Raw genomic sequence first — 27,391 nt, 5'->3', positions numbered from 1 at the left:
AACTCAACAAATGGCAAGCAATTCTCCCAATTCTTTAAGTTCTTCTTGAGAATAGCACGTAATAAAGTTCCTAACGTCCTATTAACTACCTCAGTTTGACCATCAGTCTGAGGATGACAGGTCGTAGAAAACAGTAATTTAGTGCCAAGTTTAGCCCACAGTGTTTTCCAGAAATAACTTAGGAATTTAACATCACGGTCCGACACAATGGTCCTAGGCATGCCATGTAGCCTAACAACTTCTCTGAAGAATAGGTCTGCAATATTAGATGCATCATCAGTCTTGTGACAAGCAATGAAGTGTGCCATTTTAGAAAACCTATCCACAACAACAAATATAGAGTCCCTCCCCTTCTTTGTCCTAGGTAATCCCAAAACAAAGTCCATAGATATATCAACCCAAGGTTCGCTAGGGACGGGAAGTGGTGTATATAATCCATGTGGTAGTGTCCTAGACTTAGCTTGTCTGCAAGTTATGCACTTCTCACAAATACGCTCCACATCACGCCTCATGTGTGGCCAATAAAAATGTTCATGCAATGCACTTAAAGTCTTAGCCACCCCAAAGTGTCCCATTAGGCCACCCCCATGTGCCTCCCTAACAAGTAATTCACGAATCGATGACTTGGGAATGCACAATCTATCATCTCTAAACAAGAAACCTTTATGCAAGTAGAATTTATCATGTGGACCATGCATACAAGTTTCAAACACTTCCTTAAAATCATCATCTAGCACATACAACTCTTTAACAAGTTCAAACCCCAATATTTTAGATTCCAAAGTAGAGAAAAGTACATACCTCCGTGATAGTGCGTCGGCCACTACATTTTCCTTACCTTGCTTATACTTGATCATGTAGGGGAATGTCTCTATGAAGGCCACCCACTTAGCATGCCTCTTGTTCAGCTTTTGTTGCCCCTTAAGGTGCTTAAGAGACTCATGATCCGTGTGAATCACAAACTCCTTAGGCCTCAAGTAGTGCTGCCACGTCTCTAGGGTCCTCACAAGTGCGTAGAACTCCTTATCATACGTGGGATAGTTCAATGCCGCTCCATTGAGCTTCTCACTAAAGTATGCCACCGGCCGCCCTCCTTGCATCAACACTCCACCAATACCTACACCTGATGCATCACATTCAATTTCAAAGGTATTAGCAAAATCAGGTAACACAAGTAAAGGGGCATTAATTAATTTTTGCTTGATAATATTAAAGGACTTCTCTTGCTCCTCGCCCCAATAGAATGGAACGTTCTTCTTGATCACCGCTGTCATCGGTGCCGCCAAGGTGCTAAAATCTTTGACAAACCTCCTATAGAAGCTTGCAAGACCATGAAAACTTCGAACTTGGCCAACAGTAGTAGGCGATGGCCAATCTCGAATAGCACTTACCTTGTCTTCATCAACTTGTATACCTTGTGAACTTACCACAAAACCAAGGAAGACAAGTTTGCTAGTACAAAAATCACACTTTTTCAAGTTAGCATATAAATTTTCAGCCCTTAATGTGATTAGAACAAGCCTCAAATGGTTAACATGCTCATCCAAGTTTTTGCTATACACTAGGATATCATCAAAATAGACCACAACAAACTTTCCTATGTGTGCACGCAAAACATGATTCATTAACCTCATAAAGGTGCTAGGTGCATTAGTTAAACCAAAAGGCATAACCATCCACTCATACAACCCGTATTTGGTTTTAAAAGCAGTTTTCCACTCATCACCTTCCCTCATCCTAATTTGGTGATAACCACTCCTCAAATCAATTTTACTAAAGATGCAAGAACCATGCAATTCATCTAACATATCATCTAGCCTAGGTATGGGGTGCCTATACTTAATGGTTATGTTATTGATTGCCCTACAATCCACACACATACGCCATGAGCCATCTTTCTTAGGAACTAGTAAAACAGGCACCGCACAAGGTGACATGGACTCACGCACATAACCTTTATCTAATAACTCACTTACCTGCCTTTGTAGTTCCTTAGTCTCCTCCGGATTGCTCCTATAAGCTGGACGGTTCGGCAAGGCACTCCCGGGCACCAAATCAATTTGGTGTTCAATCCCCCTCAATGGTGGTAAGCCTTGAGGTAGCTCCTCCGGAAATACATCGTCAAATTCCTGCAATAGTGAAACAACAATGCTCGGAAGGGATCCGGCTATATCACTTGTGTTGAGGAGAATCTCCTTGTAAAGAATTAACACAAGTGGCTCATGTGTGTGCAACAAGTGTTTTACCTCACCTTTTTGGGCCATATAAGATTTCTTTTTGGCCTCTTTCCTCTCTTTTTCTTTCCCCTCATTTTCTTTCCTCTCTTTTTTTGTTTTTATGGCTATCTCACTCTTTTGATCACTCTTTTTTTCAGCCATTTCATTTTTGTTTTCTAAGGCCACCTCACTTTTGAATTCACTCTTTTTTTCGGCCTCATCTCTCTTTTTCTTTTTCAAATGGTCCTCCAACACTTGCTTTGGGGACAAAGGAAGTAATACAACGGTTTCTTTCTTCAAGACAAACGAATACTTATTCTTGAACCCATCATGTGATACACGCCTATCATATTGCCAAGGTCTACCCAACAAGACATGACATGCATGCATAGGTACCACATCACACAAAACCTCATCCACATACTTCCCAATAGAAAATGACACTAGAACTTGCCTATTTACCTTCACCTCCGCACAATCGTTCAACCATTGAAGCCTATATGGTTGAGGATGTTTTATTGTAGGCAATCCCAATTTTTCCACCATCTCAACACTAGCCACATTAGTGCAACTCCCCCCATCTATGATTACATTGCAAACCTTACCATTCACAAAACATCTAGTGTGGAACAAATTCTCCCTTTGGCTAGCCTCTTCATCCTTGACTTGGGCACTCATGATTCGCCTAGTCACTAGCGCTTCTCCTACAACCGCCCCATACCCCTCATCGGGATCCTCCAACTCCGGCATATCATCATCACTACCCTCGCCATCCCCCTCACTTTGAGACTCATACTCACCATAATCATTTAAGAACATGACTCTCTTATTAGGACACTCACTAGCAATATGGCCCAACCCTTGACATCTAAAACATTTTGTATCTCTAGAACGAGTAGTAGGAATTTCAGATTTACCTTGTACTCCATGTCTAGGTGTCTCTTGCTTTGGTTCAAACTTAGGCTTGGTCACCACTTTGCTATCATCTCGCTTGGCCGCATTTGGTCGCCAAGAAGAAGACGAACCCCCGGTTTGGTTGGTGCGACCAACTCCACGCCTTTTGAGTTGTTGCTCCACCTTCATGGCCATTTGCACCATCTCGTCTAGATCCAAGTAGTGCCGAAGCTCAACTTGATCTTGGATTTCCCTGTTCAAACCACAAAGAAAACGAGCCATTGTTGCTTCATTATCTTCCTCAATATTGGCCCTAATCATGACTACTTCCATCTCCTTATAGTAGTCCTCCACACTCTTTAACCCTTGCCTTAAGGTTTGTAGCCTCTTAAACATCTCTCTATAGTAGTGGTTAGGCACAAATCTTTTTCTCATCACTCTCTTCATCTCATCCCAAGACTCAATAGGTCTTTCATTACACCTCCTTTTAGTGGTCACTAATTGATCCCACCAAATGAGAGCATAGTCTAAGAACTCTACCACCGCCAACCTCACCTTCTTTTGTTCGGAGTAGTGGTGACACTCAAAAACAAATTCTACCCTCTTTTCCCATTCTAAGTACGCCTCCGGGTCAGACTTCCCATGGAACGAAGGGATTTTCATCTTAATGCTACCCAAGTGACCATCTTCCCTAGTCTCCTCAAATCTACCCCTCATGGCTTCCCTTCTTCCTCTACCAAATCCTCTACCTCTTCCATTCCTACCCCAATTCTCATTTTGACTCTCATCTCCTCCCCCAAAATCATATTCCTCATCTTCGCCTCTACCCGAATCCTTAGGCCTAGACTTACTCCCACTAACACTAACCTCTAGTTTACCCATCCTCTCATTCAACGACTCCATTTGGGCCGCCATCATCCTACTAAAGTCCCCAAACATCGCCTCTAGTGGATACTTAGATGACCCCGGGTTCGAACTATCTCCTACCTCCTTCTCCATCTAATTCTTAGAGTTGTACCTGCAAGAAAATGTTAGTAGAAAACAAATACTCCTCACCCAAAAGCTCACGGTCAGTCCAAAGAAGTTCACTCGTCTTTTACCTCGAATATTTTTTTGCTCACAACAAATACTCACCGGTCACTCCAAAGAAATTCACTCACACTCAAGTATTTTCACTCGAATTTGATGTGTCTCTCTAAAGTGCTCAAGCTTTGTATGTGGGTATCAAACAATCAAGTTCAAACTCGTGAACAATTTGTAATCGACTCACTTAGACTGTGTAGACTAGCAATTTGAAGGTAACTTTTTTTTTTTTCTTTTTTTTTTTTTTTTGACTGTGAGAGGCAATTGAATATGACTCTATGAAGACAATAGAACAAAATACTCAAAAGAAATAATAGTGAATTTTCGGAATTTTTGTACTCTTTTTTTTTTTTTTTTTTTTTTTTTTTTTTTTTTTTTTTTTTTTTTTTTTTTTTTTTTTGCTCTTGAATTCCGAAAATTCAAAGAAAAAAAAAAAGACTCAAAATTTCGTGTATCACAGATTCACGAAAATTACGAAGAACGATAGAACAAACAGATCTGAAAGCGGAATTAAATAATAATAAGATCTGCTGAAAGAACGAATGATAAACTCACTTGAATTCAATAAACCTGGCGCTCTGATACCAAATGATATGAATCTTTGCACGAATAAATAGCAAACACGATTAAACAATCGCACCCTCTATTTAATTACGATTATAAGATCCGTGTGTTTTTCCCGATCTTTTGAATCAAGTAATTTGGTGTGTTATTCACCTCTAAACTAGAAAAGTTTAGCAACAAATAAACACGAAGATAAACAATCGAAAGTTGATACGAACCTTCGAAGAACGACGCCTACGACAATCCGCACAAGCACGACCGACAAACGCCACAAAGTTAGAAACTTTGATAAGTTTGATTTTTGATGCACAAAGCTAAAGCCTTGAAAGTTGAGAGAAAATCTCAAAAGTTTGATAAAACTCAAAATATTATGTCTAATGTGTTCTGAATTTTTCGACCAACCTAGTCTAGATATCAAAAGATACCAAAAATCTAGTCTCCCAAAATAATAAAACTCTAGAAAAAGAAATAAATCCGCGCAGAAAACGCTAGGCACGGACCCCGTGCAGACCTCCGTGTCTGGGTCCGTGTACATACTGTACTAATCTTCAGTCTGGATCAAAGGACACGGACCCCGTGCTCACCTCCGTGTACGGGTCCGTGTAGGCACTGTATTCGCCAACTTCAAAGGGCACGGACCCCGTGCCTGGGTCCGTCTCCAGGTCCGTGTAGGCACTGGATTTGCTCATCCCAGGTTGGAAAGGACACGGACCCCGTGTGCAGGTCCGTGTACACGTCCGTGTGGCCTCGGGTTTCTCCAGCAAAGCTTGAATGACATTCCGTTGGCCTCCAAACGTACTCCCTTGCATCACGACCTCTTCCGGCTTGCTCATGACTCCTTGTAGCGCCTCCTTGAATCTCTTTAGTCGACCCCTCGTGATTGGTCCCTCCGGCAACTGCAAAGGATCCCATGCTTTCCTTGGAACGTCCATGTTTGCATCAAATACCTTCCCATCCGCCCCAAGTTTCCTCTTGTAAATCCATTTACACCCTATGGGAACAGTTCCCTCAGGTGGATCCACAAGATTCCACACTTGGTTCGAATGCATGGAATTCATCTCAGATTCCATTGCTTCAAGCCACTTGGATGAATCAGCATCCGATAACGCTTCTTTGAAGGTCCTTGGATCACATCCAAGATTAGGCTCATCATGGCCCTCTTCAAGAAGTAGACCATACCTCATAGGTGGTCTCGAGACCCTCTCGGATCTCCTAGGAGCTTGTATCTCCTCACTTAGCTCATTGGGTGTGGGTTCTACAACTGTGGGTGCCTCTCGAACCTCTTCGAGTTCTATCATCTCGCCTTTTCTATCTAATAGAAATTCCTTTTCCAAAAAGGTTGCGTTCCTAGAAACAAACACCTTTGTTTCTTGGGGATGATAGAAATAATATCCAATGGAATTTCTTGGATATCCCACAAAGTAGCATAAAATGGATCGACTATCCAATTTATCTCCCACTGTCTGCTTCACATAAGCAGGACACCCCCATATTCTAAGATAAGAATACTTGGGAGGCTTACCCATCCATATCTCATATGGAGTCTTGTCAACTGCCTTTGTATGGACATTGTTCAACAACAGTGCCGCTGTTTCAAGCGCATATCCCCAAAAGGATGGCGGCAACTCCGTGAACCCCATCATAGACCGAACCATGTCCATCAAAGTCCGGTTACGACGCTCCGAAACACCATTTAACTGCGGTGTAGCGGGCGGAGTCCACTGCGAGAGAATCCCATTCTCTCTAAGATACTCTTGGAACTCGGCACTCAAGTACTCACCACCTCGATCCGATCGAAGTGTCTTGATGCTTCGTCCCAATTGCTTCTCTACTTCACTTCTGAATTCTTTGAACCTTTCAAAGGCTTCAGACTTGTATTTCATCAAATACACATACCCATACCTCGAATGGTCATCGGTAAAGGTGATGAAGTAGGCATGTCCATGCTTAGTGGTGATGCTAAGCGGACCGCACACATCGGTATGGATCAAATCCAATAACCCTTTGGCTCGCTCCGCATGGCCCTTAAAGGGAAATTTGGTCATCTTTCCTTTCAGACAGGATTCACAAGTCGTGAGAGCGTTAATATCAGACATATCAAACATGCCAACTCCCACTAGCTTGTTCATCCTTCTTGAGGAAATATGTCCTAATCGAGCATGCCATAATTGTGCCGAATTAAGAGTATCTTGTTTGCGCTTATTTGTTGTTATCGTTTGGACATTGTTAAGTGGAATATCTTTTAATTTTAAGGTGTAGAGATTGTTTTCAAGTTCACCCGTACCAACTAAACATTCATTCTTGTAAATATTGCAAACACCTTTGCCAAATAAACAAGAAAATCCATCGATATCAAGCATAGGAATGGAAATAATGTTTTTGATCAAGTCTGGTACAAATAAAACATCTCTTAAAACCAAATTAAAATCATTGTTCAAACATAAATAAACATCTCCCACAGCCTTGGCAGCAACCCTTGCTCCATTGCCCAACCTCAAGAAGGTCTCACCTTCCCTGAGCTTCCTACTTCTTCCCATCACCTGCAAATCATTACAGAGATGTGAGCCACAGCCGGTATCCAATACAGAAGAAGTAGAGTTAATGGAGATATTCACTTCAATGTAGAACATACCTTTGCCAGAACTCTTCTGCGCAAGATATTCCCTGCAGTTACGCCTCCAATGTCCAGGCTTCTTGCAGTGGTGACAGATGTCAACAGTCTTCTCAGCCTTTGCTGGCGCGGCTGCCACTAAGGGACTCGGAGTCTGCCTCTTCAAGGGCTCGCTCTTCTTGGGGCGCTGGAAAGAACGCTTCTTTCCCTTCCCATGTGGACCGGTCTTCGTGCCAGATGAAGAGCCCACATAAAGAACCTGCTTCTCCTTTTTGATTGTGGACTCAAAGGTCACAAGCATGTTCACCAACTCTTCAAGGCTGGGCTCGAGCTTGTTCATATTGAAGTTCACAACGAAAGGATCGAAAGAGCTAGGCAGCGACAGCAGCAACACATCAGTGGTCAACTCCGAAGGCAACACCAAATCCATGCCTACGAGCTTGTCCACGAGCCCAATCAACTTTAGGCCATGCTCATGGACCGAAGTCCCATCTCGCATGCGTAAAGTGATGAGCTCCTTTACTGTGGCATGCCTCAAAGGCCGAGTATGCTCTCCGAAGAGCTCCTTGAGGTGCATATGAATGTCAGCAGCATTCTTTGCATCCTCGAATCGCCTTTGCAGCTCATCGTTCATCGAAGCTTGCATGTAACACTTGGCCTTCAAGTCATGGTCGCACCAATCCTTGTAGGTCTGCAGTTCCTCGGGACTGCAGTCAGTCGGAGCCTCATCAGGGGGCGACTCAGTCAGTGTGTATGCGATTCTCTCCGAATTTAGGACGATCTTTAAATTTCTTAGCCAAGTGATATAGTTTGGTCCGGTTAGAATGTGTTTTTCGAGAATTACGGAAAACGGGTTGCGAATTGATGACATTGTCAAAGATTTGTACTGAAAAGTAAAACAGATAAATGTTAATGACTATTTTAAAATATTTAATAAGATATAAAGTTTGGACTTTTACTTTATAAATTATCGCTCCCACTGTTTTGACATTTTCACTACCCTCTAGTGAAAACGGGAAACACTTTCCTCAGTAGGTACGTAAGGTCCAATTAGCGAATTGTGATCCCGAATAATATCGGCCATCACAACTCCTAAAAGGTAGTTTCCAATTGCATCGCCATGCAACCCTCTACGTATTCTTTTGTCTCACGTTTGATTAGGACCCAATAATATGACGTCGTTCATCTTTACGTGTCAAGCCTAACCCATCGATATTGAACCTTAATGGACGGTCGCCATGAGTTCCCTCAATAATATGAGCCGAAATCATGGGAGTTCCACGTAGTTCACATCACCATGTCAATGGATGTCACAGCTTTCCGGCACCCAGGGCCCCCTCAATAATATGAGCCGAGCCCCGAGTACGGGTAGCGTTCATCATGCATCCATTGTCGATGGAAGACAAGGAAATTATAAACAAATTTATAATTCCCCTTTTCGGACTTGATATTAATTTTGAATCTTATTCAAAATGAGGGTTTTTAATTTTGAAAGGTCTCATCATTAATTTTATTTTAAAAGCTCGCCATGTTTGATCGTATGTTTGCCGGATTCATGCAACTTTGTTATTATAATAATAATAACGCACATACTCATTATTTATAACATATCATGCATATATTATAAATAGAAAACAGTACAAGGATGATCAATCGCCCCAAAACTAATGGCCCGTGTGAGCCAAACACGGGCCTAGGTCCAATCCTAGGGTAAATTCAGGGATGCAATGCAACTAAATTATTACATTAGCATCCAATATTACATGTCTTCGATCTTCATAATCACCAAGGCCACCATCTTCCAATCTTGATCTTCCACTATTCTAATATTTACATTTAAATATCCATGGCACATAGGGATACATCTCATGGGGGGTGGGAACGGGCCATAAACCAAGCCCACTTTATAAATTGATAATTATTACAATCATACAACACAAATATCCTAGCATACACCTAGCAAATTGGGCTTGGGCTTTTGATCATCCTTCATGCATAATATCACATATCATACACCATCAATCAATTATCACTATAATTAATTGATCCAATATTATATATCTTGATCCAATCACTAACCGCCACAATTATAAATTAAATCAACAAAGTATACAAACACCTTTGTCTACTTTCAAATTAATTTATTTATAATCGAATTTCTTGTAAATCACAATTTACTATAAATAATTAAAGTCCTACTTCAATTATTTATTTTATGAGAAAATATGTGCAACAATTGTAAATTTAAACTTAAGGGCCCAAAAAAAAACATTTTTCACCAAAATATTTTGGCCCATTTAAATTTCACAAATTATGTTGTCCATCCAATGGCCCAACATCTCAAGGCCCATGACACTAAGATTCACCAAAACACTTTTGGAAACCCTAGTCGTCATCGCCGTCGCCGGATTCCGGCAACAAAAAATTTTTTTTTTTTTTATTTAAAAACTGGAAGTTTCGGGCAGCCCCTTGGGCTGCCCCTCGGCTGCCCGAAATTTTCGGGCGGCCCCTCGGGCAGCCCTCGGGCAGCCCCGAAAAATTATTTTTTTTTTTGTTGTTTCAAAATTTCGGTCCTTGCATATTCTATGCACAAAAATTCTCAAGCGGTTAGAAATCGATCTCAACACAATATTATGCAAATATCACACAAAAACGTAACCTTAGCTCGGATACCACTTGAAAGCGGACCGGTTACGGTGGCCGGAAACGCAACGGAAGCAAAAATTTTAAATTTTTAGAGCAAAATTTCGGCCACCCCTTATTTGTGCAATATTTACATTCAAACACCATAATACATACATAGGGTGTTCAAGTGATTTACCTATCAACCCCTTAGAGTTGATGAATGGCACCAACTAAAGTATAAATACTTTAGCTCTTCTTGGTTGAAAAATCTACAAGCTTCCACCTCCAATCCTCCAAGAATTAGGCCCACCACAAGCTATGTAAACCCCTTCAAGTTTTGCACTAGAAAAACTTGAAGATTTTTCAAAGAGAAGATTTTATTCTCCAAGAAATGAAGAACAAAAGAGAAGAAAAATATGGAGAGAAAATCCCTTCCAATTTTCGGCCAAGTGATGTGTTAGGGAGAGTGGGAGAATAGCCTAGGTATTGTGAAAAGTTGTCTCTCAAAAGTTGCATGCCTTTTGAATATTTTAATAAAAAGTAATCAAGGCTCTTCACCTCCCAAGCATGCAATCCCTACATGTCTCACTTATATATTATATGGTTTTTAACACATTAAAAACCATAGACTAAATTTTTTTATTATCTCAAACACATTTGAGATTAATTAAATATTACTTGATGTTACTCAAGTCCCACTAGTTAAATAATTATTTAAATTGAGCTCTACAAGACTCAATATTATTTAATTAATTCAACACTTGAATTAATTTAATTATTTAGACTCTACTAGGTCCACTAGTGTTTAATTAATTCAACACTTGAATTAATTTAATTTAGTCCACAATAATGTTTATGAAAATCACAATTTTCAACTATATTATTTACTTGGCCAAATTTTAATCTTAGGAACACTTCCATAAATTAAAATTTATATTTCTCTCTTAGAAGTCATACTTCTATTTTCTTTACGCTTATAAACACATTTATAAGCCGTTCAACACTTGAACTATTTTACTTCTCTTCGGGATTTACAAAGCAAGTACTTGTGTGGCCCTCAATGGTTCATTGATACAACTAGCCGTGGGTTCACATCTCTATGTGATTCGGACTAAGCATGTCCTTATTCGAGCATACCCCAATTGCTCCATTCTTACTTATCAACTCCTTGATAGTAAGAACGTCAGAACTCAAGTCTGATAGTACCCAACCAATCACGTTAAACGCCTAACAGCATCGCTTACGTGATTCCCTAGGTATCACATGATAGTGCCTGCAAGAACCATTCAATTATGGTTAGCGTACAGTACGGTCCCTTCAACTCATATATCCCGACCGATTCGACAACTATTGGTCTATCGAGAGTTGTCAATGAATCGATACTATGTGTCATGTTGTGGTTGCATCGATGGTGTAATCTATGAAACCCCTTTCATAATTACCACCATACTCTGATCAGAGATTTCAACCCACACATACATGAAAAACACATAGGATATCCATACCCGTAGGTAAGCGGTGAATCCCCGGCTACAATGCATCGACTCCTATATGTTTCGCCTTAACACCCAACCTTGCCACCTGATGACCCCATAAGAGTCGGTAAACAAGTCAAAGTGAAACGCTAGCATATAGAGTCTCAATGTTGTCCCGGGTCATAAGGACTAATGGTGTACAACCATAAACTAGGACTTTTCCACTCGATAAGTGAGAACCACTTGGAAAGTCCTTTATAGAGGGTTGTTCAGTGCACTCTACCAGGAGCACCTATCTGCATGCTCGGACATCACAATGTCCCCTACCAATGAAACATGGTACTCACATCGCAGATACTAGTCTCTAACTCGAGCGGCCTTTATCCTTCTTAGTGGCGGCTGAATCGACTAGGAACGGTTTAGAATATACAGTATTCCAAATATGAGTTTCATGATACTCATCATATGAGCATCTCATATTCTTTCTACTATTTGTATATTCAAGGACTTTATCTATGCAACAAGCATGGGTATAAAGATAAAGATGCGCCAAATTAATAAATTGAAATAATATTAAAATAAAGATCGTTTATACAAAGAGTTTCATTGTGAACAGTCGGCCAACACTTGGCTCGACGTGCACCTACTCTAACAACACACGCAATAAGGAAAGCACTAATCATGCTAGCACATCATAAAGCAAGGAAGAAGACTCAATCTACCCCGCTCATTCTATCTTATCTCACTCTAAAGGATCTATCGCTCTGATACCACCTGTTGTGGGGACCCGGGCTCTAATTCTTTTTCTTGGGATTAAATGGATCATTATTCTAAAATGTGGGTCAATTTTTCGCTTTTTACATCAAATCAAAAGTAACTAAACAAGCATAAGTTCTTTATTTATTGTACAACATACAACAAAAGATACATGTCTTATTCTATATACAACTAGTGTTCACTACCATCTATAAACAAAAGATAGTCCAAAGCTAATAAAAAGACCACTAGTCCTCTGCTGCGCCCGTGATCTCCACGCTAACCCGATCATCTCTGTCTCGACCCAGATCCTGCCCCACCTGTTGTTATGCACACATACAGACATAACAACAGCCGGGAAACCGGTGAGAACAATCCCAGTATAAACATGTATACATGCATTAAAACAATCTAAAACATGAAACATGCTAATATGAATGTCATTCATATATACTCATGCAATGCGAGTCTAATCATGTCTAGACGCGACTCGACTAGAACTCTAGGGATCCCGTTGTGAATAAGACGGCACTGTCTGTCACCTACCCTCCAAATCGAGGTGCGGTCCGTCTTATTCCTAGACTTCGGCCTGATCTGTATCCGCGTCTACAATAGGGGCGGTGATCTTCCCCTAAGCTGTGATATCGCCGAACGTCTAGTAGTCTGCCTGATCTCCAGACTGTCCTATCTTAATGCATGAATACACAATCTGTAAACAAGCATAATCATTCTAATGCAATGCCACATGATCTGTAAACAAAGCATAGCAAGATTTGTATACAAGTTCTATAACCAATCATAATCATATCTAGATATAAACAATAAAACAAGTATGTGATTTTGGTTGGGAAACTCAAATGTGATCTCATTTGAGTCGTGATTCCCCAAACAAAACATGTACAATACCTTTCTTGTCGTAGTCTCGAAGTTGGTATCAATTCTGTCAATCAAATCTGAAAGAGATACATTGATACACACTCTATCAAATTCTAATCTAATCAATACCTCAACCTTGTATAATTCTCAAGTCATACACAATATAATCTATCTCATAACATCTTAATATCTTCATAATCTCCCAAAATCTGTACAATTTCCATTCAATCTTTGCTGGAAATTCATTATAATTACATATGATATCCGATATTTAAACCGTTTACGATTCTACCATGCCAATGAGTTCAAGAACACGCATTTACAAGTATATTATAATTTTCCCAACATGAAATCTTCCAACCATGTTGAATCTGAAAGATATTTACATCCTCTTGTAGCCATTGAAGCAAGGAACAAGAATCTATAATCGAAATAAAATTCGGATAACTAAATCTTGAGAAATCTTACTTCAACGCCTTGAAAACTTGAAGAATCTAAGGAGGCTTTCGGTTCTGTCCTTGCTGAAACGAAGAAAATGCAAGCTCAGCACCTCATCTATATATATATAGGCCATGTGTCAAGTTAAGAAGAAAGGGTGGATGTCTCGCATGTAGCACCGCGGGTGCGGTACTGTAAGGAGCGCGGGTGCGCCAAGCTTTCGGCAGTTCTCCCATTTTCCTAAAACTGTCGACCGCGGTTGCGGTCATGTAAACACCGCGGGTGCGGTCTCAGCACCGCGGGTGCGGTCTCATTCTACCGCAGGTGCGGGGTGGCTACGGGAATTTTACTAACTTTCTGCCCATTGCACAGCGGGTGCGGTGCTTGCCAGACCGCGGGTGCGGTCTTGCACAGCTAAAATTTCATATTTTATCGCATCGTTTCGCCCCGTCTGTTCTTGCGTTTCGTATTCAACTATCTACAAGAATCTCAGGGATTACATGCATCGAGAACTTACTTGCTAACCATATCTTAGTTGATTGCAACATTCCTACATCATTCCCAATGAGTAGAATGTCATCAACATAAAGAACAAGGAATGTCACAGCACTCCCGCTGAACTTCTTATACACACAGGGTTCCTCAGGATTCTTAGTAAAACAAAACTCTTTGATTGTACTATCGAATCTGAGGTTCCAGCTCCTAGATGCCTGCTTAAGACCATAAATAGATCTTTGAAGTTTGCATATCATATGCTCACTTCCGATAGATGTAAACCCTTCAGGTTGAGACATGTAAATCTCTTCCTTAATATCCCCATTAAGGAAGGCAGTCTTGACATCCATCTGCCATATCTCATAGTCATACCATGCAGCTATGGCTAGCAAAATCCTAATGGACTTGAACATTGCAACTGGAGAAAAGGTTTCCTCATAGTCAACACCTTGCCTTTGAGTATACCCTTTTGCAACCAATCGCGCCTTGAAGGTCAATACCTTCCCATCCGCGCCAAGTTTCCTCTTGTAAATCCATTTACACCCTATGGGAACAATTCCCTCAGGTGGATCCACGAGATTCCACACTTGGTTCGAATGCATGGAATTCATCTCAGATTCCATTGCTTCAAGCCATTTGGATGAATCGGCATCAGATAACGCTTCCTTGAAGGTCCTTGGATCACATCCAAGGTTAGGCTCATCATGGCCCTCTTCAAGAAGCAGACCATACCTCATAGGTGGTCTCGAGACTCTCTCGGTTCTTCTAGGAGCTTGTATCTCCTCTCTAGGCTTCTCGGGTGTGGGTTCTACAACTGTGGGTGTCTCTCGAACTTCTTCGAGTTCTATCATCTCGCCTTTTCTATCCAATAGAAATTCCTTTTCCAAAAAGGTTGCGTTCCTAGAAACAAACACCTTTGTTTCTTGGGGATGATAGAAGTAATATCCAACTAAATTCCTTGGATATCCCACAAAGTAGCATAAAATGGATCGACTATCCAATTTATCTCCCACTGTCTGCTTCACATAAGTAGGACACCCCCATATTCTAAGATAAGAATACTTGGGAGGCTTACCCATCCATATCTCATATGGAGTCTTGTCAACTGCCTTTGTATGGACATTGTTCAACAACAGTGCCGCTGTCTCAAGCGCATATCCCCAAAAGGATGGCGGCAACTCCGTGAACCCCATCATAGACCGAACCATGTCCATCAAAGTTCGGTTACGACGCTCCGAAACACCATTCAACTGCGGTGTAGCGGGCGGAGTCCACTGCGAGAGAATCCCATTCTCCCTAAGATACTCTTGGAACTCGGCACTCAAGTACTCACCACCTCGATCCGATCGAAGTGTCTTGATTCTTCGTCCCAATTGCTTATCTACTTCACTTCTGAATTCTTTGAACCTTTCAAAGGCTTCAGACTTGTATTTCATCAAATACACATACCCATACCTCGAAAGTCATCGGTAAAGGTGATGAAGTAGGCATGTCCATGCTTAGTAGTGATGCTAAGCGGACCGCACACATCGGTATGGATCAAATACAATAACCCTTTGGCTCGCTCCGCATGACCCTTAAAGGGAATTTTGGTCATCTTTCCTTTTAGACAGGATTCACAAGTCGTGAGAGCATTAATATCGGACATATCAAACATGCCAACTCCCACTAGCTTGTTCATCCTTCTTAGGGAAATATGTCCTAATCGAGCATGCCATAGTTGTGCCGAATTAAGAGTATCTTGTTTGCACTTATTTGTTGTTGTTATCGTTTGGATATTGTTAAGTGGAATATCTTTCAATTTTAAGATGTAGAGATTGTTTTCAAGTTCTCCGGTACCAACTAAACATTCATTCTTGTAAATATTGCAAACACCTTTGCCAAATAAACAAGAAAATCCATCAATATCAAGCATAGGAATGGAAATAATATTTTTGATCAAGTCTGGTACGAACAAAACATCTCTTAATACAAACTTAAAATCATTGTTCAAAATTAAACAAACATCTCCTATGGCCTTGGCAGCAACTCTTATTCCATTGCCCATTCTCAAGAAGGTCTCACCCTCTCGGAGCCTTCTACTTCTTCCCATCACCTGCAAATCATTACAGAGATGTGAGCCACAGCCGGTATCCAATACCCAAGAAGTAGAGTTAATCGAGATATTTACTTCAATAAAGAACATACCTTTGCCAGAACCCTTCTACGCAAGATATTCCCTGCAGTTACGCCTCCAATGTCCAGGCTTCTTGCAGTGATGACAGATGTCAACTGTCTTCTCAGCCTTGGCTGGCGCGGCTGCCACTACGGGACTTGGAGTCTGCCTCTTCAAGGGCACGCTCTTCTTGGGGCGCTGGAAAGAACGCTTCTTTCCCTTCCCAGGTGGACCGGTCTTCGTGCCAGATGAAGAGCCCACATAAAGAACCGACTTCTCCTTTTTGATTGTGGACTCAAAGGTCACAAGCATGTTCACCAACTCTTCAAGGCTTGGCTCAAGCTTGTTCATATTGAAATTCACCACAAAAGGATCGAACGTGCTCGGCAGTGACAACAGCAGCACGTCGGTGGTCAACTCCGAAGGCAAGATCAAATCCATGCCAACAAGCTTATCCACGAGCCCAATCAACTTTAGGCCATGCTCATGGACCGAAGCCCCATCTCGCATGCGTAAAGTGATGAGCTCCTTGACTGTGGCATGCCTTAGAGGCCGAGTCTGCTCACGAAAGAGCTCCTTGAGGTGCATATGAATGTCAGCAGCATTCTTAGTATCCTCGAATCGCCTCTGCAGCTCATCGTTCATCGAAGCCTGCATATAACACCTCGCCTTCAAGTCATGGTCGCACCAATCCTTGTAGGTCTGCAATTCCTCTGGAGTGCAGCTAGTCGAAGCCTCAGCAGGGGGCGACTCAGTCAGTGTGTATGCAATTTTCTCCGAGTTTAAGGCAATCTTTAGATTTCTTAGCCAAGTGATATAGTTAGGTCCGGTTAGAACGTGTTTTTCGAGAATAACGGAAAACGGGTTGCGAATTGATGACATTGTCAAAGATTGTACTGAAAAGTAAAACAGATAAATGTTAATGACTATTTTAAAATATTTAATAAGATATAAAGTTTGGACTTTTACTTTATAAATTATCGCTCCCACTGTTTTGACATTTTCACTACCCTCTAGTGAAAACGGGAAACACTTTCCTCAGTAGGTACGTAAGGTCCAATTAGCGAATTGTGATCCCGAATAATATCGGCCAATCACAATTCCTAAAAGGTAGTTTCCAATTACATCGCCATGCAACCCTCTACGTAAACTTTTGTCTCACGTTTGATTAGGACCCAATAATATGACGTCGTTCATCTTTACGTGTCAAGCCTAACCCATCGATATTGAACCTTAATGGACGGTCGCCACGAGTTCCCTCAATAATATGAGCCGAAATCACGGGAGTTCCACGTAGTTCACATCACTATGTCAATGGATGTCACAGCTTTCCGGTACCCAGGGCCCCCTCAATAATATGAGCCGAGCCCCGAGTACGGGTAGCGTTCAACATGCACCCATTGTCGATGGAAGACAAGGAAATTATAAACAAATTTATAATTCCCCTTTTCGGACTTGATATTAATTTTGAATCTTATTCAAAATGAGGGTTTTTAATTTTGAAAGGTCTCATCATTAATTTTATTTTAAAAGCTCGCCATGTTTGATCGTATGTTTGCCGGATTCATGCAACTTTGTTATTATCATAATAATAACGCACATACTCATTATTTATAACATATCATGCATATATTATAAATAGAAAACAAGACAAGGATGATCAATTGCCCCAATACTAATGGCCCGTGTGAGCTAAACACGGGCCTTGGTACCAATCCTAGGGTAAATGCACGGGATGCAATGCAACTATTACATTAGCTTCCAATATTTACATGTCTTCGATCTTCATAATCATCATGGCCACCATCTTCCAATCTTGATCATCCACTATTCTAATATTTACAAATAAATATCCATGGCACATAGGGATACATCTCATGGGGGGTGGGAACGGACCATAAACCAAGCCCACTTTATAAATTGATAATTATTACAATCATTCAACATCAAATATCCTAGCATACACCTAGCAAATTGGGCTTGGGCTTTTGATAATCCTTCATGCATAATATCACATATCATACACCATCAATTAATTATCACAATAATTAATTGATCCAATATTATATATCTTGATCCAATCACTAACCGCCACAATTATAAATTAAATTAACAAAGTATACAAACATCTTTGTCTACTTTCAAATTAATTTATTTATAATCGAATTTCTTGTAAATCACAATTTACTATAAATAATTAAAGTCCCACTTCAATTATTTATTTTATGAGAAAATATATATGCAACAATTGTAAATTTAAACTTAAGGGCCCAAAACACACTTTTCACCAAAAATACTATGGCCCATTTAAATTTCACAAAATATATGTTGACCATCTAATGGCCCAACAACTCAAGGTCCATGACACTAAGATTGTCCAAAACATTTTTGGAAATCCTAGTCGTCATCACCGTCGCCGGAGCTCCGTCGCCGGATTCCGGCAACAAAATTTTTTTTTTTTTTTTTAAACTGAAACTTTCGGGCTGCCCCATTTGCTGCCCGAAATTCTCGGGCAGCCTGAGATTTCACGGGCAGCAACATGCTGCCCGAAATTTTTTGGTTTTTTTGTTTTTGCTTCAAAAATTTCGGCCTTCTCATATCCCTGCACCAAAAATTTCTCAAGCGGTTAAAAATCGATCTCAACATAATATTACGTAAATATTACACAAAAACCGTAACCTTAGCTCGGATACCACTTGAAAGCGGACCGGTTACGGTGGCCGGAAGCGCAACGGAAGTCAAATATTTTTAAATTTAAGCATGAAATTTCGGCCACCATGTTTATTGTGCAATATTTACAAAATAACACCATACATAGGATGTTAAGAGATTTACCTATCAATCTTAAAGATTGATGTTTGGCTCCAACTTTGTTGTAAACAACAAATCTCTTCAAGGTGAGAAAAATCTACAAGCTCCTCCTCCTTTGCTTCAAAATCAAGCCCACCACATGCAAGGTAAACCCCTCTTGTTTTGCACTAGAAAAACAAGAAGATTTTTCAAGGAGAAGACTTTTATTCTCCAACAAAAATGAAGAACAAAAGGAGAGAAAAATTAGAGAAAATCTTTGCTCTAGTTTCGGCCAAGAGGTAGGAGTGGGAGTGAAGGAGAATCAATTAATTCTTGTCTTGGTTGAGAGAAAAGCAAAAAACAAAAGGTGCATGCCTTCCATTATTTTAATAAAAAGTAATCCTCAACCCTTCACCTCCCATGCATGCATATAATATAGTTTTTTATCAAATAAAAAACCATGGACTAAATTCAATTATCTCAAACATATTTGAGATAAATTAAACATTACTTGAATTTACCCAAGTACCACTAGTTTAAATAATTATTTTAATTGAGCTCTACAAGACTCAATATTATTTAATTAATCCAACACTTGAATTAATTTAATTATTTGGGCTCTACTAGGCCCACTAGTGTTTAATTAATTAAACACTTGAATTAATTTAATTTAGTCCATAATAATGTTTATGAAAATCACAATTTTCAAATACATTATTCACTTGGCCAAATTTCAATTTAGGAACACTTCCATAAATTAAAATTTATATTTCTCTCATAGAAGTCATACTTTTATTTTTCTTTACGCTTATAAACACATTTATAAGCCGTTCAACACATTGAACTATTTTACTTCTCATCGGGATTTACAAAGCTAGTACTTGTGTGGCCCTCAATGGTTAATTGATACAACTAGCCGTGGGTTCACATCTCCATGTGATTCGGACTAAACAAGTCCTTATTCGAGCATACCCCAATTGCTCCATTCTTACTTATCAACACCTTGACAGTAAGAACGTCAGAACTCAAGTCTGATAGTACCCAACCAATCACGTTAAACGCCTAGCAGCATCGCTTACGTGATTCCCTAGGTATCACATGATAGTGCCTGCAAGAACCATTCAATTATGGTTAGCGTACAGTACGGTCCCTTCAACTCATATATCCCGACCGATTCGACAACTATTGGTTTATCGAGAGTTGTCAATGAATCGATACTATGTGTCATGTTGTGGTTGCATCGATGGTGTAATCTATGAAACCCCTTTCATAATTACCACCATACTCTGATCAGAGATTTCAACCCACACATACATGAAAAAACACATAGGATATCCATACCCGTAGGTAAGCGGTGAATCCCCGGCTACAATGCATCGACTCCTATATGTTTCGCCGTAACACCCAACCTTGCCACCTGATGACCCCACAAGAGTCGGTAAACAAGTCAAAGTGAAACGCTAGCACATAGAGTCTCAATGTTGTCCCGGGTCATAAGGACTAATGGTGTACAACCATAAACTAGGACTTTTCCACTCGATAAGTGAGAACCACTTGGAAAGTCCTTTATAGAGGGTTGTTCAGTGCACTCTACCAGGAGCACCTATCTGCATGCTCGGACATCACAATGTCCCCTACCAATGAAACATGGTACTCACATCGCAGATACTAGTCTCTAACTCGAGCGGCCTATATCCTTCTTAGTGGCGGCTGAATCGACTAGGAACCGTTTAGAATATACAGTATTACAAATATGAGTTTCATGATGCTCATCATATGAGCATCTCATATTCTTTCTACTATATGTATATTCAAGGACTTTATCTACGCAACTAGCATGAGTATAAAGATAAAGATGCGCAAAATTAATAAATTCAAATATTATTAAAATAAAGATCGTTTATACAAAGAGTTTCATCGTGAACAGTCGGCCAACAATTGGCTCGACGTGCACCTACTCTAACACAAACCATGTCTGGACTCGACTCGACTAGAACTCTAGGGATCCCGGTGTGAATAAGACGTCAATGGCTGTCTCCTACCCTCCCACTCGGGGTGACTGTACGTCTTATTCCTAGACTTCGGTCTGAGCTGTATCAACGACTACAATAGGAGTCAAGGCTGCTCCTAAACTGAGATACAGCGAACATCTAGATAGTTGAAAATGACTGTCAACGACTCTCCTATCTTAAATGCAATGAATATCAACCTGTAACAAAGCATGCTCATATTCATATCTGAATATCACAATAATCTTACATGCTTGAATACAATTCTATAATCAAAGCATAATCATGTAACAAGATTTGAATATAACTCTATAATCAATTCATAAACATGTTACCATATATACAATAATTCTAGTATGTGATTTTGGTTGGGAACTCAAATAATATCTTATTTGAGTTGTGGCTTCCCAAACAAACATGGCTTATACCTTTCTTTGTCGTAGGAATCAATCGAAGTCTCGAAGTCGTTATCAAGTCTGTCAATCAAATCTGAAAGAGATACATTGATACACATTCTATCAATTCCTATCCCATTCAACACATCTATGAATCAATAATCTATCTTAATATCATTCGAAGGCATAATAACGTAGTCTTTCGATACTGATCAACTCATCTTTCAGAAATCAATCATCATCACTCAAAATCCACCATAATATCAATCTAGAACACCATACATTAGCACCATCTATTCTTAACATGCTGAAATTCATAAGAATCGCATATGATATCCTATACTCGATCCGTTTATCTTTATATGTTGTCCATAATTTCAAGAACACATATCTATAAACAGAATATAATTTCCCCCAAACTCCATATCTTAAATCATGTAGGAAATGAATGAAAGTTACATCCTCTTAAAGCCATCAATGAGAGAAACAAGAATCTCAACTCGAAATGCAATTCGGATGGTTAAATCATGAATTACCTTACTTCAAAGCCTTGAAGATATTGAAGGATTCTTGAGAGAATTCTCGATTCTCAGCTTCTGAAACGATGAAAGAATGAATCAGCACTAAGTATTTATACCTCAGGCCATGTGTCAACATAAGAACCAAGGTGGACTTCTCGCATGCAGCACCGCGGGTGCGGTCACGTTAGCACCGCGGGTGCGCTATGCTCTCGGCAACCCAATTATTTTTCCAAAATAGCGACCGCGGGTGCGGTCCTTGCAAGACCGCGGGTGCGGTCTTGTCATCGCGGGTGCGGTCTTTCTGCACCGCGGGTGCGGTGATGCTACGAATAAAATGGCCAACTTTCTGTCCATACACCGCGGGTGCGGTTTCTCCTAGCACCGCGGGTGCGGTGTGGCTTCGGCAGCACCTTCAAAATTCCATAATTTATGACCGCGGGTGCACTCTTGTTTTAAGCGCGGGTGCGGCTCTCACACATGAAATATTTTGTACTTTCATCTTATGACATGCATTCTCATATCCTCCGAGTCGTACGCCAATGAAAACTGATAATCTCGAGCCTTACAGTTTATAATATATGCATGATATGTTATAAATAATGAGTATGTGCGTTATTATTATGATAACAACAAAGTTGCATGAATCCGGAAAACATACGATCAAACATAGCGAGCTTTTAAATAAAATTAATGATGAGACCTTTCGAAATTAAAAACCCTCATTTTGAATAAGATTCAAAATTAATATCAAGCCCGAAAAGGGGAATTATAAATTTTTTTATAATTTCCATGTCTTCCATCGACAATGGGTGCATGATGAACGCTACCCGTACTCGAGGCTCGGCTCATATTATTGGGGGGGCCCTGGGTGCCGGAAAGCTGTGACATCCATTGACATGGTGATGTGAACTACGTGGAACTCCCATGATTTTGGCTCATATTATTGAGGGAACTCATGGCGACCGTCCATTAAGGTTCAACATCGATGGGTAAGGCTTGACACGTGAAGATGAAAGACGTCATATTATTGGGTCCTAATCAAACGTGAGACAAAAGTTTACGTAAAGGGTTGCATTGAGATGAAATTGGAAAATACATTTTAGGGATTGTGATTGACTGATATTATTCGGGATCATAATTCGCTAATTGGATCTTACGTACCTACTGAGGAAAGGAGTTTCCTGTTTTCACTAGAGGGTAGTGAAAGATGTCAAAACAGTTGGAGTAAACATTTATAAAGTTAAAGTCCATGCTTTATATCTTTCTAAATATTTTAAAATAGTCTTTAACATTTATCTGTTTACATTTCAGTACTATTTGACAATGTCTTCAATTCGCAATCCGCTTTCTGACATACTCGAAAAACACGTATTAGCCGGACCTAATTACCTCACTTGGCTAAGAAATCTGAAAATCGTCTTGAACTCGGAAAAGATTGCATATACACTAAATGAGTCTCCCCCTGATAAGGCTCCGACTGACTGCACTCCTGAGGAATTGCAGACCTACAAGGATTGGTGTGACCATGACTTGAAGGCCCAGTGTTATATGCAGGCTTCTATGAATGATGAGCTGCAGAGGCGTTTTGGGGGTGTAAAGAGTGCTGCTCACATTCATTTGCACCTCAAGGAGCTCTTTGGTGAGCAGACTCGGCCTCTTAGGCATGCTACCATCAAGGAGCAAATCACTTTGCGCATGCGAGATGGGGCCTCGGTCCATGAGCATGGCGTAAAGTTGATTGGGCTCGTGGACAAGCTGGTTGGCATGGATTTGATGTTGCCTTCGGAGTTGACCACCGACGTGCTACTGTTATCGCTGCCTAGCTCATTTGATCCTTTTGTGGTGAACATCAACATGAACAAGATGGAGCCGACCCTTGAGGAGTTGGTAAACATGCTTGTGACTTTTGAGTCCACCATCAAGAAAGAGAAGTCGGTTCTTTATGTGGGTTCTTCATCTGGTACGAAGACCGATCCACGTGGGAAGAGAAAGAAGCGTTCTTTCCAACGTCCCAAGAAGAACGTGCCCTTGAAGAGGCAGACTCCGGGTCCCGTTGTGGCAGCGACAACAGTGAAGGCTGACAAGACTATTGACATCTGTCATCACTGCAAGAAGCCTGGACATTGGAGGCGTAACTGCAGGGAATATCTTGCCCAGAAGAGTTCTGGAAACGGTATATTCTACATTGAAGTAAACATTTCAATTAACTCTACTTCTTGGGTATTGGATACCGGCTGTGGCTCACATCTCTGTAATGATTTGCAGGTGATGGGAAGAAGTAGGAGGCTCAGGGAAGGTGAGACCTTCTTGAGGATGGGCAATGGAGCAAGGGTTGCTGCCAAGACTGTTGGAGATGTTTACTTGCATTTGAACAATGATTTTAAGTTTTTTTAAGAGATGTTTTGTTTGTACCAGACTTGGTGAAAAACATTATTTCCATTTCTATGCTTGATAAAGATGGATTTTCTTGTTTATTTAGCAAAGGTGTTTGCAACATTTACAAGAACAAATGTTTAATTGGTACCGGAGAACTAGAAAACGATCTCTACACCTTAAAATTAAAAGATATTCCACTTAACAATGTCCAAGCTATAACAACAACAAACAAGCGCAAACAAGATACTCTAAATTCGGCACAATTATGGCATGCTCGATTAGGACACATTTCCCTAAGAAGGATGAACAAGCTAGTGGGAGTGGGCATGTTTGATATGTCCGATATTAATGCTCTCACGACTTGTGAATCCTGTCTAAAAGGAAAGATGAACAAAATTCCCTTTAAGGGCCATGTGGAGCGAGCCAAAGGGTTATTGGATTTGATCCATACCGATGTGTGCGGTCTGCTTAGCATCACCACAAAGCATGGACATGCCTACTTCATCACCTTTACCGATGACTTTTCGAGGTATGGGTATGTGTATTTGATGAAATACAAGTCTGAAGCCTTTGAAAGGTTCAAAGAATTCAAAAGTGAAGTAGAGAAGCAATTGGGACGAAGCATCAAGACACTTCGATCGGATCGAGGTGGTGAGTACTTGAGTGCCGAGTTCCAAGAGTATCTTAGGGAGAATGGGATTCTCTCGCAGTGGACCCCGCCCGCTACACTGCAGTTGAATGGTGTTTCGGAGCGTCGTAACCGGACTTTGATGGACATGGTTCGGTCTATGATGGGGTTCACGGAATTGCCGCCATCCTTTTGGGGATAAGCGCTTGAGACAGCAGCACTGTTGTTGAACAATGTCCATTCAAAGGCAGTTGACAAGACTCCATATGAGATATGGATGGGTAAGCCACCCAAATATTCTTATCTTAGAATATGGGGGTGCCCTGCTTATGTGAAGCAGGTAGTGGGAGATAATTTAGATAGTCGATCCATTTTATGTTACTTTGTGGGATATCCAAAGAATTCTATTGGATATTACTTCTATCATCCCCAAGAAACAAAGGTGTTTGTTTCTAGGAATGCAACCTTTTTGGAAAAAGAATTTCTATTGGATAGAAAAGGGGAGATGATAGAACTCGAAGAGGTTCGAGAGACACCCACAGTTATGGAACCCACACCCAAAGAGCCAAGAGAGGAGATACAAGCTCCTAGAAGATCCGAGAGAGTCTCGAGACGACCTATGAGGTATGATCTGCTTCTTGAAGAGGGCCATGATGAGCCTAACCTTGGATGTGATCCAAGGACCTTCAAGGAAGCGTTATCTGATGCTGATTCATCCAAATGGCTTGAAGCTATGGAATCTGAGATGAATTCCATGCATTCGAACCAAGTGTGGAATCTTGTGGATCCACCTGAGGGAATTTTTCCCATAGGGTGTAAATGGATTTACAAGAGGAAACTTGAGGCGGATGGGAAGGTATTGACCTTCAAGGCGCGATTGGTTGCAAAAGGGTATACTCAAAGGCAAGGTGTTGACTATGAGGAAACCTTTTCTCCAGTTGCAATGTTCAAGTCCATAAGGATTTTGCTAGCCATAGCTGCATGGTATGACTATGAGATATGGCAGATGGATATTAAGACAGCCTTTCTTAATGGAGATATTAAGAAAGAGATTTACATGTCTCAACCAGAAGGGTTCACATCTGTCGGGAGTGAGCATATGGTATGCAAACTTCAAAGATCTATTTATGGTCTAAAGCAGGCATCTAGGAGTTGGAACCTTAGATTCAATAGTGCAATCAAAGAGTTTGTTTTTACTAAGAATCCTGAGGAACCCTGTGTGTATAAGAAGGTCAGTGAGAGTGCTGTGACGTTCCTGGTGCTGTATGTTGATGACATTCTACTCATTGGGAATGATGTAGGAATGTTGCAATCAACTAAGATATGGTTAGCAAGGAAGTTCTCGATGCAAGACTTGGGTGAAGTATCTTTTGTATTGGGAATACATATATAGATCAAAGGGATTGCTTGGTCTCACCTAGTCCACATACATTGATACCATACTGAAGCGGTTCTCGATGGATGAGTCCAAGAGAGGACATCTACCAATGTGTCATGGCGTGTCCCTATCCAAGTCTATGTCTCCCAAGACTGATGCAGAGATAGCGGCGATGACACGCATTCCGTATGCATCTACAATTGGTAGCATCATGTATGGAATGATATCTACACGTCCTGACGTGGCTTTCGCACTAAGTGTAGTGATTAGATATCAATCCAACCCTGGTCTTCCACATTGGAAAGCTGTGAAAGACATCCTCAAGTATTTGAGGATAACCGATAAATTGTTCTTGGTATATGGGGGTATAGAACTAAAATTGGAAGGCTATACCGACTCTAGCTTCCAAAGCGATTTTGATGACTCAAAGTCAACCTCTGGATTCATATTCATGCTCAATGGTGCTGCTGTCTCTTGGAAGAGTTCCAAGCAAGACAGTACAGCGGATTCCACCACTGAGGCAGAATACATTGCTGCAGCAGCTGCAACAAAGGAGGCTGTTTGGATAAGGAATTTCGTCCAAGAGTTGGGCATCATTCCTAATGGAGTTGCTCATGTCCCGGTGTTTTGTGACTACACGGGAGCCATTGCTCAAGCAAAGGAGCCGAGGTCTCATCAGAAGTCCAAACACGTATTGAGAAAGTACCACATCCTCAGAGAGATCGTGGAAAGAGGAGATGTCATGATTGACAAAGTCGACTCCGCAGATAATGTTGCTGATCCGCTAACTAAACCTTTACCTAGACCATTGTTCGAGAAGCATCGCGAATCGATGGCTTTGAATCATATGGGTAGTTGGCTCTAGTGCAAGTGGGAGATTGTTAGAGTAGGTGCCCGTCGAGCCAAGTGTTGGCCGAGTGTTCACAATGAAACTCTATGTATAAACGATCTTTATTTTAATAATATTTGAAATTATTATTTTGGCACTTATTTATCTGTATACCCGTGCTAGTTGCATAGATAAAGTCCTTGATTATACAAATAGTAGAAAGAATATGAGATGCTCATATGATGAGTATCATGAAACTCATATTTGGAATACTGTA

General features: G+C 40.7%; 1 protein-coding gene across 1 annotated transcript; it reads right to left on the bottom strand.

The window, feature by feature from the left end:
- Window positions 1-231: 231 nt before the first annotated feature.
- On the bottom strand, window positions 232-4,185 carry LOC140833649 (uncharacterized). Its single transcript, XM_073197975.1, has 2 exons — window positions 481-4,185; window positions 232-256 (listed from the first exon to the last, which is right to left on the bottom strand). Exons 1-2 carry the CDS (start codon window positions 4,107-4,109, stop codon window positions 232-234), a joined length of 3,654 nt encoding a protein of 1,217 aa, XP_073054076.1. The 5' UTR covers window positions 4,110-4,185.
- Window positions 4,186-27,391: the final 23,206 nt, after the last annotated feature.

The sequence above is a fragment of the Primulina eburnea genome, chromosome 6 (genome assembly GCF_022965805.1).
Source record: "Primulina eburnea isolate SZY01 chromosome 6, ASM2296580v1, whole genome shotgun sequence".
Classification (NCBI taxonomy): Eukaryota; Viridiplantae; Streptophyta; class Magnoliopsida; order Lamiales; family Gesneriaceae; genus Primulina; species Primulina eburnea.
This window is presented reverse-complemented; position numbering and strand designations above follow the sequence as displayed.